Source organism: Anas platyrhynchos, chromosome 6, assembly GCF_047663525.1.
Source record: "Anas platyrhynchos isolate ZD024472 breed Pekin duck chromosome 6, IASCAAS_PekinDuck_T2T, whole genome shotgun sequence".
Taxonomy (NCBI): domain Eukaryota; kingdom Metazoa; phylum Chordata; class Aves; order Anseriformes; family Anatidae; genus Anas; species Anas platyrhynchos.
This window is the reverse complement of record NC_092592.1, coordinates 4230668-4249080: the sequence shown is the minus strand read 5'-3', so window position 1 is coordinate 4249080 and position 18413 is coordinate 4230668. Positions and strand designations below refer to the sequence as shown.

The 18413-nt window shown below is 47.5% G+C and overlaps 1 protein-coding gene across 2 annotated transcripts in view; it reads left to right on the top strand.

Moving 5' to 3' along the window:
• The first annotated feature begins 2557 nt into the window (after positions 1–2557).
• Positions 2558–18413, top strand: part of PAPSS2 (3'-phosphoadenosine 5'-phosphosulfate synthase 2) — a 30184-nt gene continuing 14328 nt past the window's right edge. For both annotated transcript variants that reach the window (XM_072040272.1, XM_027460419.3), the window contains exons 1-2: positions 2558–2715; positions 15989–16094. In XM_072040272.1, the coding sequence (XP_071896373.1) occupies positions 2695–2715; positions 15989–16094 (127 nt within the window). In that variant the 5' untranslated portion in view covers positions 2558–2694. The remainder of the gene's footprint in view (positions 2716–15988; positions 16095–18413) is intronic.

Genomic DNA, 18413 nt, shown 5'->3' with positions numbered 1-18413 from the left:
GGCAACGAGCACAAACTGGAACACAGGAAGTTTTATCTGAACAACAGAAAACTTTTTTTTTTTTTTTACTGTGTGAGTGACTGAGGACTGTCACAGGTTGCCCAGAGAAGCTGTGGTCCTGAACAGGTGGCTCAAGGTGGCCCAGCTTGAGCAGGGATTGGACCAGATGAACCCAGAGATCCCTGCCAGCCTCAGCCCTGAACAGGCCAGAAAGTTTTTGTAGTGGTCTGTCAGTACAGAAGTCTCTCTTTCTGTCTTTTCTTTTACAGGCCCCTTCTTATCGTTCCTCTTTCTTCATTAGATGTATTTTCCCACTTGTGGTGGTCTGTCAGGCACTTCTAACTGTTTTTCTTTACTGACGCTGCACAAAAGAAAGTTAACGTGGGGTGTGTGTGTGTTTGTAAAGATGTGAATTTAAAATCTATCCTGTTTAGAAGGAGAATATTGTATGTTTTTATCCAACTAAACAAATCACTGAAAAATAATAGGAAATTAAGGTGTGTAATTAACTCACCAGAGATAATAATGTGTTCTGCTGTGTTCTTGTAGAGCAGAGCCACAAATGCAATGACAACTGTGGTTAATCTGTAATCACCTGTGTTTTCCCCAAGATTTTACATACTTGCCTGCCAGGTCAACATTGATTTGATCACTTCTGAAGCTCTCATGTTAACAAATTTACTTGAATCCACATGTAAATAAAAGATGAGATGCTGACTGTGGGTTCCCTAGTTTGGGCATGGCATAAAGTTGCTTCTGAGCATCAGCTAAACAGACCAAGCAGCTTTAGTCAATGTCTGGATGCCACCGTGCTTGAGAGAAAGCTTACCAACACCTTCCATTCACTGTGCACTCCCAGGCTTTGTCATTTAGCACCTCCTTTTCCAGATGTCCTCCACAGGATGGGGCAGAGCCTGTTTCCTGACTGGGTAATGGTTGCGGGAGGGTTCCTTTAACAGTGCCCTTGTACCAAGACATGCTTTTCCAATGGATAACATGTTTATGCTTGTTTGTTCTTCCAACCATGCTGTATTGTTTTTATGGCAGGAGCTTAATCTGCAGCTGGACAATAAAAAAAAAAAATGCAGTCTGAGAAAAGGTATGAAATGAGAGAGGCTAAAATGTGAGCTGCGTATTATTTAGTCAAGTTGGTCCAACACATAATGTGGGTTTAACTTGAGTTACACTGTGGATTAGTTAATTTGATCACACTGTATTAGCTACATGGCTTCAGGAGTTGGTTTAACAGGTGCTACTTGCCTCCTTCCATCTTTCCAGTCCCATTCTTTCACCTGCAGGTCATCCTTGCTCCTCTGTCCCCACACTGGGCCCTGTTCCTTCTTCATTTGAGGAATTCCCTTTATTCCATTGTCTTTCCTTTTATCCTTCCCTTGGGGTTTCCCATTTTCTGTTTTATGTTTCCTTCTCCCACTTATTTCAGGAGCTTTGCAAAAGCCCACTATCCTTTTCCCTCTAAGCGCTTCTTTTACAGCACCAGCATCTTAAACTCTCCTGGACAGAAGAGCAGAAATGAACCAGCAGTATTTTTATGGTGAAGGATGTGAATGGCTGCTGGTGGTTGCATGAGGAATGTACCAGGAGATGCCCACAACTCCCATGCCCAAATGTCCCATGTTGGACCTAGAGAGAGTGCTTGTTCTACTGGACAGGATTAGGAGTTATCTCCTCCTGGGGGAGAAACAGGACTGTTTGCATAGCTGTCCTCACAGCCCTGGAGGATTGGTAGGGATTGAGGAATGGGAGTGGTGAGAGGACAAGTGCAATGCTGGATGGGGCTGTGCATTCTTAGGCTATGTGAGAAAAGCCCAGCCATGGGCAAAATTACACACTGTCTGAGAGTGTTTCTTCCCTCGTGGGTCATCCCAAGGATGCTGCGTGGTTTACTCCACTGGGATGTTGTCTGTCCCCCGGTTCAGCAAAGTCCTGAGATCTGGGCTTTTATAACAGTGCAAAGTTCCAGGGGTCTGTTGTGTATTTCCTGAAAAGCTATCAGGAGGGGTTTCTGGTTGATTTTATGTGCTGGTGCACTCCTGTGTGTTTCTTTCCAACCTTCTCGGCATCTGCAGAGCAACCTGGCCCAAGGGTCAGGAGCCTGAACACAGAGATGCTCTTTTTTCGGTAGTGCTGTTACTCTTCAGAGGCGATGTTTTGGCTGCAGGCTTGTGTCACTTGGCGCCCTGTCCCTTCCCTTTGGGCCTGCCTCTCCCTGAATGCACACATTGCCGTCACCACCACCACGGGGATGGCGGTGAGGAAAGCTGAATTTCACTCGAGGCGCAGCCGAGCCACACACCTGTTTCAGCAGCAGCGACCTCAGTGAGACGGGGCCCTTTTTGTCCTGACTGTGCCTCTGTGACAAGCCAGGGAGAAGCCCTATGGTGTGCGGGACCCTCGCCTGAAAGCAGGATCGGGTAGCCAAGGGCCGTGGGGCCGCTCCCTGTTCCACCGCGGCCGTGCCCGGAGGCGGGCGGCCGTGAGGTAGCGCCGCGGCGCCCTTCCGAGCCCGCTCCTCCTCCGCTCCCCGCCACGTAGGTGGCTGCGGGAGGAGGAGGAGGAGGAGACGGAGGAGGGCTGAGGGGGAGAGGGGCCGGCCCGGGGCCGTGCTACGTGTCGCGGGAGCCCTTATAGCGCGCTGCCGCCGGGCCGGCTCTGCCTGCCCGCCCGCCCGCCACCATGTCGAGCAGCCAGCAGACGGTAGGGCCGCGCTCCGACGGGGCGGAGGACGGGCCAGGGAGGCGGCGGGGCCCCGGCGAGGCCAGGCCAGGCCAGGCGAGGAGGAGGAGGAGGAGGAGGAGGAGGAGGAAGAAGGGGGGGGAGGAGGAGGAGGAGGCAGGGCCGCCGTCCCGCTGCGGTGCTTCGGGTGCCGCCCGCCTCCCGGAGCTGCTGAGGCAGCCGCCGGCTTTCGGCGCTGCCAGTTGTCCGGGGACGGGGTGGGGGTGAGAAGAAGAAAAAGAAGGAGAAAAGTTCACAAATTCTGACAGGCAGGGCAGCGCTCAGGCAGAAATGGGAGTCGCGGATCTCTGTCGCGGGCAGCGTCGCTCTCCCCCCGCCGTTTCGGGACGCGAGGTGCCGGTCCCGCTGGCTGCTAGCAGCAGTGCGGGCATCCCGGCCGCGAGCCCGGGGCTTTTTTTTGGTGAATTACCTCTTTCTGCCTTGCTGCAAGGTTTTCAGGTGGTTTAGTGCACTCAGAGCGTGTCCGTACGGGAGTGCAACCCAAGCGGCGCTTCACGAAGCGCGCCCCTGTGGCATCCTGAAAGGCTGTGCTGGAGGGGTTGTGCTGTGGAGGTGCGACGTCTGCGCTCTGCACTGAAGGATTTTTTTCGTTCTTGTGACAGGAGAGAGGTATTGCTGAACTTCCAGAATAATCCCTCTGCACTCCCTCCACCCTGGGTGGAAAAATGACCTTTATAAGCAAGATTGTGGCTGATCTTTGTACCCTGGCTGTCAAAACAGACGCTCGCTGTTGACAGCTGAAAGGGTATTTTCATGTGCCTGTCTGCCAAGCTATGCAGCAGAGTAAGATCTAGCTAATTATAAGAGTTTTCAGTTGTTACAATGATACCACGGTGTTATCCCGTTAGTGATCACGGTCTGCGGCCAGGGCAGCGTGGTGCTGTGCAAAGCAAGGCTGCAGGTCTTGCTCCCCATGCGGACTTGTCATCCCCTTGCTTTCAGCCATCTCAAGTGACTTGGAGGCACAGGACAAGGCACTGCCTTTGATAAGGCTCCTGTCGTCCGCATGAGAGCGACGGAAAGAGCTGTGCTAGCGTGCGGTTATTTGCGTGTGCATGAGGCATCTTGGACTCAGTCTCGGTGAAATTTACATGGTACGGGGCAGGAAGGTTGAGGCATCTGTGGTTTATCTGAGATTTTGCCTAAAAAAAGAGCAGACATCTGTGGTTTATTAGAGATTTTGCCTAAAAAAAAAAAAGAGCAGGCAAGAGCATTATGTGCACCTGCAGCTAGTCGCCTAGCTATTGTAGCTCAGAGGAGGTTGAGTGTAGTAGTGAATTTTTCATGACATCTTTTGTAAGCAGGACAGCCAAGACAGGTCCGATTGGAAAAGGAAGGTGAGAAGCAAACACTAATTCACTCTTCCAAGATCCCTTTCAGTACAGCAGCTGGTCCTTTTTCTGCACCTTCCTTAATCCCCTTTTTTTCCTTTCTCCAGCAACCTGAATCCTTTTTCCTAATAAAATCCTAGTTTCTACCACTTCTTTAGGGTGTGGGTGATGCAGTAATCCTCCTTCTGCAGGCAACGTTTTGTGAGGCTTTTCAGATGCACTTCTGGAGGAGAATGGATGTTTCCAGCATTATTCACTACCTGAGAATATGTCAAAAATGGATTTTGTAGGTGACACTGATTAGTTGCCCGCTTTCAAAAGGTGCAGTAGTACTAGCTGTTACAAGGTGAGCTAACTGTTATTTGGCTGTACTTCTGATTTTGCACGCTGAGTATTCATAAACCTAAGATTTAAAACCCAGCTTCACCCTGTGTGCTGCCTGGAGTTTGAGGATAGTTTGAAGGTATTTTCACCTAACACTCATTTATTAATGCAAGCTTACGGTAAGGCGCAAAGAAGGAAACTTAAAATTTTTGACCTCAGTGTGTGGTGCCCTTAAAAATCAGCAAGGCCCCCTAATTCAGATTAAGACCTGGGAGTTTATATGTGGGAATCTTTTGTTCTGATTAACACTGAAATGCTCCCTTGGTTTCTGCCTGTGACATTACAAGAGGCATGAAGTCCTCTCTGTGCCTGGCATTCTCCTTCAGCTCAAAGACCTTATTGACTGCAGAAAGTATTTACTTCTGACCACTTTCAGAACTGACTTTTTGGGAGAAGAATGGTCTTTAATGATGACCTTAATGCTCCTTACATAAGCCTCCTGTGTGCCTATATGGTGAAATCTTACTCTCAGGAGTAAGTACACCTTAAAGTAATTGCAGTGAGTAACATGGAGCTGTGGGACTGCCCTTGTTTATTATGAGGGCTGTTGCACAGTGAAGCATTCATGGCTGAGTAGTTCTTTCAGTCCCATCGAAAGAGCAGCTTGTTCTCTGTACACCTGTGGTGCTGCTGGTATTTTTTCCATTTGCTGCCTCTCTGCACCGAGCAGTGTTTTTACAACAACCAGAAGGATACAGACAGTGCAGTGTGCCATGGAGAGGCAGACCAAGCCCGTTGACTTGGCAGTGTCCCTAAGGGACTGTCCCCTTGCTAGGGTGACCAGCTGCACGGCTTGCATCTATGCCCTTGCTCCTGTAACAAAACATGGGTATGTGGAAGATGCCACTCAGAATACCTCGCAAAACTGAGGTGTTTGTTTAGCTTGAGAGAGACCCAGCTGAACTCATTCCTGCTTGCCCGGGAGGTGGGAGAGCTGGGAGGAAGATGGACACCCTCCTTGCTGACTCTTTGTGGCGAGTTTCTCCTTGGATGTTCTCACAGAACCTTAGGGGAGAATGGACCCTGGTGAAAACTGCCTTCCTAGGGTAAGTGTTGCAGCTTTGTCACCTGTTGGATCCATGACGGTGTCTCCAGCAAGCAGAGCAATGCAGCATGTGGCATCCCTCCGTTTCAGTAGCTTTCGGTAGGTCCCAAAGCTGTAACTTCCTGAGGTTTGGTTTTGCTCGTGCAGGGCTTGCATGTGTGTGATCACAAGTTACAGATCCTTATTTAAAGGTAAATTAACATGTAAAAAGATTTTTATTATTTAAAAAAAAAAAAAGAAAGAAGGAAAAAACACACCATTAGATGACACCACTGAGGAAATATAAAGAAATATGAAGGTTAGTTTCTTTGCCTAGAAACTATTGTCATGTTGAAAAACCTGCAGCCACAGGGCAGAGTTCAGATGAAGTGTGATATTGGAAGCCATGCTGTAATGTTTGTACAACCTTATCGTTTTAATTGTGAACGAATGTAAAACAAAAAGTAGGAGGAGTTTATTAAAAAAAAAAAAAATCCTAGATTCATCTGTTTGCATGCTTTTTTTTTTTTTTTTTTTTTTACTATTGCCTTGAATATAAAGAAAAAGACTGAAACATCTTGAAACATCTTTAAGGATGTTGATGTTCAAAACAGTGCTGGATTGCTCATCACAATGGCACTTGAACAGGCAGTAGGCAGCAAAACGCTGATTTTAGTGAATTGACATGGCTTGGTTTTGGTTGTGTTTGTCAAGACTGTGTTTCTAGTGTTTCACCAGATGATTTGGTTTACAGGTGTGATGTGTCTTCTGAAACACAGTCCCTTACTCATTGCACTGTGATAGTAAACAGTGATTGTTCTCTAATTGCTCATCACATGCTTAGGTTTTCTGATACTCCTTGTATTATTTTCTGTCACTTTCTGCTTTATCTCTTTCTCTCTTTTCTTTGACGATCAAGGAGAGTTCATTAGATGAACTGTCTCAATATGCTCTTTATCAATTTCTGTTGTTTCCAGTAGCTCGTACTGTTTTTCTCCCTCTTTCTTTTGAAGTCTTTTGCTATTAAAAAGTTACCTTTCTGGTCTGTTCCCTTTGCCTTGCTGTTTCATTAACTTGTGCTGTTTTTCAGGGCTGCCAGCATACCAGCTGCTTGTTTATGAACTGCACTCGGTCTTGTGAAAGCAGGGTTGTTCATTTTGGGGAATTTCATGGAGGAAAGGACAGAAAAAGTTGCAGTCTCCTAAGTATGAACAGCTCTTTCTTTCTGTGGTTTGGGGAGGTTGAGTCACCCAGGGGATGGGGAACAAAATAGTCAGTGTGGTCCAGCTCCAGGAGCTGTGTGCCGGGATCTTTAGTTTTGGGAAGGCTTGTCTTGTGTCCCTGATGGTGCCATGGCCACTGGAGCAGTGTTTTTCAGGAGCTCACGGGGACAAGTGGCCAGGGCATGTGTGTTCAGCCATTACATCTGTGGGGCCAGATCTGATCCCTGCTGGCACGCTCTGAAGTCAGTCTTTTGCCTTCCCAGTGGGGCTTCAGGCTCTTTGGGACTTCTGTCCATCTCACAGGGGCTGGGGGTGTTTGGATGAGTGCAGCTGAGCACTGCTTGCTGGTGGGGTTAGCAGAGCTGCAGGTGTGACCTGGGACAGTGGCTAAGCCCCAGGATCAGCACCTAAATCCATCTCCCAGCTGGAAAAGAGATGGTCAAAGCACGGTGAATCAGCACAGTGTTTCGCCTCCTGCTGTGGGACTCCTGCATCAATGGCATCTGGCCTTGTCTGTTCCTCGGGTGGCACGGGTTAAGTCTCGGAGAGGTTGCCTGCTAAAACCTTTATCTTGCACATATGTTTCCATCTGTATGCTTCTTGTGCAGCTCCTGCAAGGGATTTTAGGCAATACAGTGAATGATTTTGAAGACCCCAAGCTATCCAGACATGTGCACTGCAGATGCAAGTTAGATTTAGGCCACAATGATTTTGTTTTTCCTGAGGGTTTTCAGAAGTACCGGCATACTTGCATTTATTACTGGGCTGATGTTGATCCTGGAGGGTGTCTTTAAAATAGCCTTTCAAAAAGGAAAGACCTTTTCTATCCGAAATCAGGTATTTTAGATAAACTTGCAGCTGTACATGCCCACAAAAGATAAGGGGTGTTTAGGGCCCATGTTAATACTTCTCTAATGATATGCTCTGCCTTGAACTTGTACTTTGATCACAGTGCTCATGTGCTTTGGTACTTTAAAGTCCTTTAAGAGAAATGGCATGTAATTCAGGTCATTATGTTACTTTACTGTTACATGTGAGTGTGGTGACTAATGATTACTTCAGATTTAGCTCTGAATCACAGCTGTGGGAAGTGAGAAATAGTTCCTTAATTGCCTCACAGCTTAGTCATTTCTAAATGAAAATTTACTCGGAGTGTATCATTAACAAAAGGAGGGATGCAAAAAAAAAAAAAAAGGCTGGTCAAAGCATTCGGTGCAGATGTGTGTCACAAAATTAGGATGCTGGAAAATTAGGATTTGCCTGTAGGGCTGGTAGCACTGCCTCTCCTCTCCTCGTGGAGCGGTCCTTTTGTGTTTGCTTACAGCTTGGCTGAGTTAGAGCTGTTCGTGTTAAGAGTTTTATCTGCTGAGTGGGTGCCAAAATGTGTTGGCCTGTTTGGAGAACAGAGCTTGAGAAAGAAGACAATTTGAGTAGTTTTTTTTAGTTTGTTTGTTTTTAATGTGACTCTTTTTTAGATGCAGTGCTTTGGAGTTGAGATTTTTTTTGCCACACACTTGCTAGATTGTTCACCTTTGGAAAATGACCATTTGTGCTTACATTTCCAAGACTTTCTGACCTCGAGATTTTCACAGAGTCTCTGGCAGAACAAAATGTTTTCTTCGACAGCAAAACAATTTTCATCTTTGCATTGTGGCACAAAAAAAGCGTTTTGGGTGGGAGGCCATTTTTCAGGCCTGCCCAGCCCTTTTGATGGGAAGATCATCATCTTGTGAGCCCGAGGGGGTTGGAAGAGATGCAAACCTCATTTAAGGGAGGTGAGTGTGGCGGTGGGGATGGGGTTGCACACCAGGAACCTAGGGCGTGATGCTGGACAAGTCATATCAGCCATGGCCAGGGCAGCTGACTGCATCTGCCTCCGCCTGAAGCTGGTCTGAGGCCCCTGGGATGGGTGGAAGACACATCGAGCTCTTGGAGGTTCAGCCTGGAGTCCAGGGCTGCTGCTCTTCAAATGTGTACCATTTTTATGTTGTGGGAGCTTGAGGCTTTGTCTACTGTTTGTTCTTTTGCTGTAAAACTGTGAATCAGAGAGATGCTGGGAGTTTTCAAGAAGTTTTCTGAGGTGCCAGGTGATAGTGGTCCCCAAGGAGGATGTGTGACTGTCCATCAGCCAGCTGAGTGGTGTGCAGTGACCAAGACCTGTGCTGTACTTGGTTGCATTCAGCTCGCTCAAGGACCTACCAGTCCTTGATGGGCCTAATAGTCCTTTATTCCTGCCATGAACGCATCTGATGACTTTTTTCCAGCCACATATGTACTGATGGTCTGGATTTGTCGAACTAATGTCTTGAGCTCTCAGGAGAAATGAGCTTGATGAAGTGACGTGTTGCTCTGCCACATTGACTCACAGTGCTTGCTCGGTGACCAGTGTCAGTTCTGAACAGCAGAGCTCCTATTTTTGATCGTGTGTCTTGTAGCAGAATGTTAGCTCAGCTGCTGATCTCCTGAGGCTGTATTGCTGGTTATGCTTTGCGTGGTATTTGATGCAGGAATCCTAGCTGCCCGTCTGGCTTGTTTTTAGGGATAGGGGTGGCTGCCTTGCCATGGTAAGAGGTAGGATGTACGCAGTGGCTTTACTGTAAAAAGCCATGACCTGTTAAATAAATTCCTGAATCTCGTATTTGGGAGGGAAAAAAATATAATAATTCTCTGGAAATTTTTATATACCAAATTTAATGTGTAATCTAAATACGTACGATTGTTGTACTTTCCTTGAGGGACTGCTGTCCCGTCTCCCATTTCCATGATTTGCCACTTTCCTGTGGAAGCTGCCACGGAAGCTTGTCCATTCATGCTCTCTGTCACTTTCCTTGGCCAGGCACCGCTGCTCAGTGCTGCTGGGGCATCATTTCCCCACTGATGCCATCAGGGCACATGGAGCAGCCCAGCTGGCTGCCCCCTCCGCACCTTCACAGCCCGTCACCTACTTGCTGGCTGCATAATTCCATTCTCCACGGTTTTCTCAGCCATTGAATGGAAAGCCTTGATGGATCTTTGCGGGTGTCCAGTCCAAAAACTATAGTGAGAATGTGATTTGGGTTCCCTTGATGTGCTGGAGAACCACGTTTTGTGTTGTCTGTGATCCCACAGGACTGTCCCTGTCTTGGCATTGCACAAAGCAGCCTTGTAACACACCTGGGCATGAAGGCAGAGCACTTCTCATTCTGCAATGTAAAACCTAGTATTTGCAAAGTCAGTGTGAGCCAAACTGTTGAAACGAGTTCATTTAGGGGAGGTAATTTAGCAGAACTGCTCTGAATACTAACAAAAAAAAAAAAAAGGGGGTGGTGGAGTGGGGGGAGGAAGGAACTATAGGAGGATTTCTTGTTGTTACTTTTGTCAGCAGCAGACAAGATGCTTCTGTTGTCAAATATTTGCTTCCTGTCCGGATGTCCCTTGTAATTTTTGGAAAGGAGACAGGAATTTTTTTATCACATTTGTCCTGGCAATATAGGAGCACAGGACGATTCAGTAATTTTTCTGGGTTGAGGAAATTAGAGTAGTGACATCATCTGTCGAGAAATAAAAAATAAAAATAAAAAAAAATAAAAAAAAGGAAAGTAAACCCCTGATTTGGGTGACTTCAGAAAGATGACTTTTAATGCCCAACCTGCTGCTTTCCAGTCAGAATGTCTTGAAATCAGTATTTGATTTGCAAGGTGACAGGAACGTGAGCCTTACTTTTTCCCCCCGGGGTTGTATAAAACTTGATTGTGGCAACCCCAAACACTCACATTTATACCAAATGAAAACTATTTTAGCAGCACTCAAAATCAGGGTCTTGCGAAGAGCTCAAAAATTCCTGTGGGTTAAGGAGAAAGCACTTTGGCTAACGCCACCTTGACAAACGTGTGTGTTAGCGGTATTTGGCGTTTCAAACCGTCTGTCTGCAAGCTGAAAGCCTGCTTGTTTCAGGTAGCTAGGATGTCTGCTGGTCTCCTTAAGACCTTCTGTGTTATGCTCCTGGCAGGGAAAATGGGCTGATGTAGTGGTGCCAAAAGGAACAAGCGGCAGTAGCTGACTGTGCCGAGGACCGCGTGTGGTCTGCTTTGGTTTATGAGTGAGCTGAATGCAGAAGGGAGCCCAGCTCAGCAGCCTACCTGGTGTGAGCAAATGCTGGCAACCCCAGCGGGATATTTAGCACCCCTTCGCTGCATTATTCAACTAAATCTCAAAAAAAAGTAATATATATATATGCTATTTTTTACATTTTTATTTTATCATTGCCTGAAGTGAGTGAGCCATCCTACATGTCCCCTAGCTCTTCAGGTAGCGCCGTGTCAGGTGGCCCAAATGTGCAGGGAAGAGGGAGACAGTGGGGGGGCAGGAAGATGGGTGGCATGGAGATGCGTTGGGTGCTTGAGAAGCTCCAGCCCTCCTTCCCTGCACCTGCTGGCCCTGCTCCACTCTGTGGCGATGGGATCCTGTGGCCTGAAACAGGCGGAAATTTCCAGAGTAACTCCAGCCCTCTGGGGTTTTTCCCTGGGAAAGGAGAGAGCTGATTTTGAAACCCTTACCACCTTAGCCCTTTGCAGTGAACTACGGTGATGTTTGGGAAAAGTCTGTAGGTAGTGTTACAAGAGCTACATCATGACTTCAGAGACTCCGAGGTTTCTCCGTTGTGTTTGATTATATGAGCCAGCCTTCCCCAAGCAAAAGCCCCCGTTCTCACTCTGTTATGGACGGTTTTTCCCCCACGTTGGTGACAGATGCTTTCTCTCCTCAGTGATGTCCTTTTGCAAGAGCAGCTGCAGGAATTGCCCTCATAGAAGAATTTTTATTTTTTTAAGGAAAAGTTCCATAACTTAATTTTTACCAACTAATGAGAAAAAAATATTTTTTTTAATGCAGTGGCAGGATTTGAGAAGTAATTTTATACAACAAGATCAGTCTCTGTAGGTTTAAACAAGCATTTGACTTCAAACATGAAAGCTTGCTTTATCATTTTATCATTTCAAAAGTCAGTTGTATCATTTTTCAATATGATTGGCTCAAAATGTTTTTGGAAGCCTATTCTTCCTGTTGCTGTTTGTTGTCATTTTTTTATTTTTCCTTTTGGAGAGTTTTCCAGGCTGAAGTACCAAAATAGGGCATGTATTAAACACTTAACTGGAGAAGTGAATCATCATCCTAATGACGTGAGTCCTGTAAGTAGAAATGATGCTGGGGGAGCGCCCGGAGGTGCTGCCAGACGTCACCCGCCTCCATGCGAGGCCAGTCCATGATGCTGTTCCTCCATCAGTGCGGTCCTTGGGCTGGTGTGCGGTGTGTTGGAGGGAGCTGCTCCCCGGAGATCCCCCAGCAGCTGCGGGGACGCTGGCCAAAGAAATGGGCAGCTGGGGCCAGAGGTGCATCCTAAGGTCCAGAGTTGGTACCTATTTGAATGGCTAATGAAAGATGGATGGCAAATCGTCCGTGTAGTTCCCATTTATTGTTCGTCTAATACATTATCTATTAATCGTGCAGTTTTTCTGCTTCTAACAGATGTCAGACAAGGTTGGGAGAGGCCCCCAGATATGGTGCGTTCAGCACAGCACTGTTGGGTAAGAGAAGATGCTGCCTGATAACACCTCATGTGGGCAGTCACATGCATCCTTCGGTTTATCTGGGCACGTGCCACTGCTCCCTTTCACAGCCAACGCTTGAGGAGAGCTGAGGTGACTTTTCTAGATGCTACGAGTTGAGAAGTGGCACCTCTCAGAGCAGGGGACACTGATGGCTCCTGACTTCCATCAGGTCTGTGCTGTGGTGGGCTCTCTGGTCTCAAGCCACAGCTGCCCAGCTGCCCAGACCATCCACAGCTGCCCAGAGAAGCTGTGGATGCCCCACCCCTGGAAGTGCTCAAGCCCTGGCTGGATGGGGTTTGGGACAGCCTAGGCTGGTAGGAGGTGTCCCTGGAAGTGGAAGGTTGGAATGGGATGGTCTTTAAGGTCACTCCCAACCCAAGCCATACTGTGATGCTATGATTCTGCAATCTTGGTGCTTCCCAGTTTGTCAACCTCATGGAAAGGTTCAGTAGGACAGGAGGTGAAAAGCAGAGCCCACTGCAGCCTTGGCAAAAGGTCTGGAATCACTTATTAAATTGTCCCCTGTCTTGGATGAGGTGAGCCAGGGTGGGTGGTCTGGGCACTGAGCTAGTGTAGACGTGGCCAGACTCAGAATTTCTGCGAGAAATGCTTGCCAGTGTCTCTGAATTGTTCCCACCCCCATGGGGCCCAGCATTCAGGCATGCTGCAGGGCTGATCAGAAGCCCTGATCTCTTTTAGATGTATTTTGAGGTCTTTGTACACAGGCTTGGTCTGTTTGATTTACGATGACGAGATTAATAACACGAGAAGAAAATCAGCAGACCAACCCTGTGTCTTACGAAACCTTATCTCTGCCTGCTAACAGCCTTACCATGTACGTTCCTTCTAGATGAAATCTCTCTGACACTTGCTCTCAGACTGTTAATGCTTATTTCTGGTGCTGCTGTGGCTTCTCTCTGCTTGCTTTCAGATCTGACTTCCTGAGCTGCTGGATGACGATGTGGGGGTTTTGCTGAGCAGCCCCCAGCGAAGCTTCCCAGCCACCAGCGAAGCCTCCCACTGCCCTATGCCTCTTATTTTCTGTGCAGCTGGTAACAAGGGTCGGAGTCGGTGTGAGTCCCACTGTTCAGACACATGACTCTGGGGAAATCTGCCTCCGTAGCAGTGAGATTTCTAAGGGTGTAGGAGCAAAACTGGAGGGATCTGGAACCAGCAGGTATGAGAGGTCTGGAAGTGCTGCTGGGTTGCAAAAATGCAATCGATGATGCTTTGCCAAGCTCCAAAAGATGCTGGTGTGAACAAAAAAACCTGCTCCAAGATGCATGTACTGTGCAAATTTACAGCAGCATGTACTTTTAACATAATAATCTCATTATGTCAGCCATGTAGGAATGTGTTAACACCTGCATCTTCCTGAGGCACAGACGTTATCGTATTCCTGGTCATGCAGAGTAGACCCAGCAGATTAATGCTCTGCAAAGCCACTTTGTGAGGAAATAAGCATGCTGCGGGAGTTCCTGCTGATGCAGGGGGCAGAAGGGTGTAGGAAAGAGCTTTGGAACTTGCAGGTTTCATTTCTCCACACAGAAATATCTGCCTCTTCTGTTGGGGTTTGCAAACTGCAAAATACCTGCTCCATGTGCTGGGGCACTGGAGGGCTGTGTGATTGCCACTCAGGCTTCGTGCTGTGTCTGGGATGGCTTCACTGCAGCACTGAGTCGTGGTGCACTGTTGAGAGGAGTGAGTTTGGGCACCCACACACAGCGCCAGACCGGTGCCAGGCCTCAGCCAAAGGTAAAGCAGCAGGAACGCACCGTGGTGTCTTGGGCCCAGGGGCTGTTTTGGTGTCTGTTGCCTTCCACGTGTGCTCATTTAATCCTGCTTCAGAAGTCCGAACCCCTAGGAACAAGAAAAAATGAAACCATGGTGGTGCCATCTCATATTTGCAAGTTCCACATGCTCAAAAAGACTTTTGATATCCCCCCTGCAAATCAAACAAACAAAACAACAAAACACCAACACCCTGAAACCAAATGTTGAACTATTTATCTTTGCCTTCTGTTTTAGGAGTCATGAGGCTGTGTTCTGCTCAGTCATGCTTTCCCAGTGGGACCCAGAGAGGTTTTGTTTGGGGTTGCTGGCACAGCAGTATGGTTTTGGGGAAGGGGTGGCACATTGCGATGCTCGCGGAAGGGCTGCAAGACTTGAAGGGTGCTGCTGATGTGCACTGGGGTCTGTGTCTCAGACAGCATCTTACCTGCCTGGGTACATAGCAGGCTCTTTCTTTGCACTGTACTCACGTGGCAAGAGGTGAGGTGATGCTGGTAAGAGCACCCTGCTGGTGGAGGAGGGAGGCTTGTTGCAGCAGAACGTGATTTGGCGCGGGTACGTCACTGCAGAAGCACACGGGTATTCTTGTCAAGGGAGATGCCAGCAGCGTCCTTTGTCCCTTGAGCTTGGATGAGCTGCTTGCGAAGACGGAAAAAGGAGTAGGACTTCAACCTGCAGAAGATCAACTCAGCAAACACCCAAATAATTTATTTTTATCCACTGAAATGGCCATGGGAAGGGGAAGCAGCATCAGGGACCTACTCTGCTGAGAGCAGCAATGAAAAGGGAACCTGTTATATTAAGCTGTTTTGGACCTGGGTATCTGTTCAGCATGCCCACAAGCAATTGCAACTGGAAAATTTCACCTCTTGTTTGCAGGCATAGAAAGAGGCTATTTTTGGAGTTTTTAGCTAAACTGGAATTGAAATTGAGCATGACATTCTGAGTAGATTTGATACATCTCTGTCGTGGGAGCTTGACCTCTGCTAGGATGCTGGCCTCTCTGAAAGGGCTAATACTGAAGAGAGAAGAGGCAAGGAGGGTGTTCTTTCTCTTTTGTTACAGAGTAATTGTCACCCAGATTTCTGTGCAGGCACAGCCCTCTGGTGCATACAAAATACCAAGCCTCCAATGAACGCTCATGCCTTTGCTGCATCATATTAATTAATGGTCCAGAAAGCACAGGAAAAAAAAAAGCTCTTTTGCAGACAATTGTAAAAGTTTTTCTCTCCCATTCCTCCATTCCTTTTTGCTTGTTGAAAAAAATCTCAGGCATATAAGATGTGATGGCTTCCCTGCTGTGACTTGAGACGTAGAAATATTTCCATGGGATGATGTACGTTATGAGAAAGCCTGGGTCCCCTGCTGCACCGACAGTACGGAAGGGATGAACCTGCAGTTCAGATGCAGATTGCGGCTGAGGAGAGAATGTTTCCATGCCAGCTTCTGCTGGGACTTTCCCTTTTGCTGGCGCGGCTGGAAACGTAACCCTCACAATTATCGCAGCTGCCTGAGGCTCTGCAGGCAGTGCTCTTGGTTTTGTGGGACCTGACCGCATCGTGGCAGCGGTGAGGAGGAGCAAAGCCCTGCTGGAGGGGACAGGCTCGCCCAGTTCAGCCCTGCCATGTCACTCATTCTGGCTGCAGCCCACACCTGGACTTGGACAGGCATAACTTACGCCAGTGACTTAAAAGCTCACTGTTTTCCCTTGTTTTCTTCCTGTTTTCCTATTTTGGTTGTAGTGTTTTCCCGTACAATGAAATTGCCAGTGTTCGCCGCGATGGCTTGTGTAGATTTTTGAATGAACTTGCATCTCTCTTGGGTCCTGGCTGAAATTTTCTCACATACAGAGTGCAGCACGGTGACGAAAGCTCTGTTCTGCTCTGTTTCCATTAGGGATCAACCAATGTGGTTTACCAAGCGCACCATGTCAGCAGGAGTAAGAGAGGACAAGTTGTCGGTACCAGGGGTGGATTCCGAGGCTGCACGGTTTGGCTAACAGGTATTTTCATCTGGGCGCGAATGTCTCGCTTCATGTGACAGCTGCTTGCATGAATGAAGGGGATAAGGAGGACAGCTTGGAGGTGGGGTTTTGGGATCTGTGGGAAACACCAGTGTTCCTTGTGAGCTGGGAGTTGCAAAACAATTTTGAGTAGGAAGCAAGGAAACGTTGCTGTATGGTGTTTGTAATGCAAGATGTTCTCCCTGGCAGCTGCTGCCCCTAACTAACGTTGTTATAAATTTCACAGCTGTTACTGGGGCCTCCATTTCCTGGCTCCCTTGATTGAACACATAAAAAGCCCTATGGGTCACACTTGTCCCAAAGCGTGTGGTTGAAGAAGTCTTGGCTCAAACCCGGGCAGCCCCTGGCAGTGAAACACGCCCAGGATCGTCTGGAACAGCACACACAGATTTCCATTCTGGGTCAATGGAAAGTTTGTGGGGGCACTCAGGTTTACTGTGCTTAAAATGACCTTGTGAGCAGCAAAATAAGGTGGTCTCCTTGTCTGGAAAGGAAATACACCCAGACAGTGAGTTGTGCTGAAAGTTACTGTGCTGCCATCGCAGTTTTCATGTTATTTCTCATTCTGTGCACCTTCTGGTGTGTTGCCTTTCTCTTCTGCTTTGAAAAACCAACTCAGTATTTGAGGACTAGGGACTTCTAAAAATGGCAACTGCATTTATTATGCTCTGCTGATAATTACATGACATTTTTTTTGCTACTTTCCATTTTTTTTCTTTGCTTGTTAAATACTTATATTTTCTTTGGCTGCCAGATGATGATGCAAGACACGAGTGGAAGGGTTTGTAAAGCCATTCTGATTTGCCTTCATTATCAATTTATGTGTTAGATGTTGGATTAAAACACATCTCTATTTTGTTTTCCTCTTTAATCTCAAGAAGGCCAGCATCTTATCTGTTTTAACATCATTTCTGAAGCCAGAAATAATTCTCCAAGGCAATTTCCTTCTTTCAAGTGTCACTCCAAGCTCCTGCATACAAAAGCTTTGAACTTCTTTGGCTGATGACTACTCTTTTGTGATCTTGGGGAATATGGGCCTGACGAAGAGCAAAGTCAGGACCCTGAACTTCCAAAGAGCAAACTTCAAGCTATTTAAAGACCTGGGGTATGAGATCCCCTGGAACACTGTCCTCAGGGACAAAGGAGCTGAACAGAGCTGGAGCCTCTTTGAGCATAAGAACTCGCCATCTCCCTAGGTAAGAAAGCAGGCAGGGAGGGCAGACAACCGGGATGGCTGAGCAAGGACCTGATGGTCAAATTGAAGCTGAAGAAGGAAACACACAGACAGTGGAAGCAGGGACACGTGGCCTGGGAATAGTACAGGGATGCTGCCCAGATGTGCAGGGATGGTATTAGGAAAGCCAAGGCACAGATGGAACTGAGCTTGGCAAGGGATGCAAAGAATAACAGGAAAGGATTCTGTAGGTACATTGCTCAAAAGAGAAAGGCCAAGGAGAGTGAGGATTGGTAGTGATAGACACTGAGAAGGCTGAGGTACTCAGCAATTTCTTAGCCTCAGTCTTCAATGTCAGTCAGGCTTCCCAAGTCTCTCATTTTCCTGAATGTGTAGATGGGAGCTGGGGGAGCAAAGTCCCTCCCCCACTGTAAGTGAAGAGAAAGCTCGAGACCACCTGATGAAACTAAACAAGTACAAACAGTTTATGGGGCATGCTGCCATGCATCCCAAGGCCATGAAGGAATTGCCTGATGGAGTTGCCAAGCCTCTCTCCATCATGCTTGAAAATCCTGGTAGTCAGGTGAAATCCCTGGTAACTGAAAAAAAGGGAAACACTCCCATTTTTAAGAAGGGTAGAAAGGAGGACCCAGGGAACTACAGACTGGTGATCCTCACCTCTGTGCCTGGGAAGATCATGGACAAGATCTGCCTGGAAGCAATGTCAAGGCACATGTAAGACAGAGAGGTGATCCAAGACAGCCAGCATGGCTTCACCAAGGGCAAATTGTGCCTGAGCATTCTGGTGGCATTCTGTGGTGGAGTGACTGCATCAGTTGACAAGGGAAGACCGACTGATGGCATCTACCTGGCCTTCTGTAAGGCTTTTGACATGGTCCCACATGACAATGTGATCTCCAAATTGGAGAGAGATGGATTTGATGGGTGGACCATTCAGTGGATAAGGAGTTGGCTTGAAGGTCACACCCAGAGAGTGGTGGTCAATGGCTCTGTGTCCAGGTGGAGGCCTGTGACAAGTGGTGTCTCCCAGGGGTCTGTCCTGGGACCAGTGCTGTTTAACATCTGTATCAATGACATAGACGATGGAATCAAGTGCACCCTCA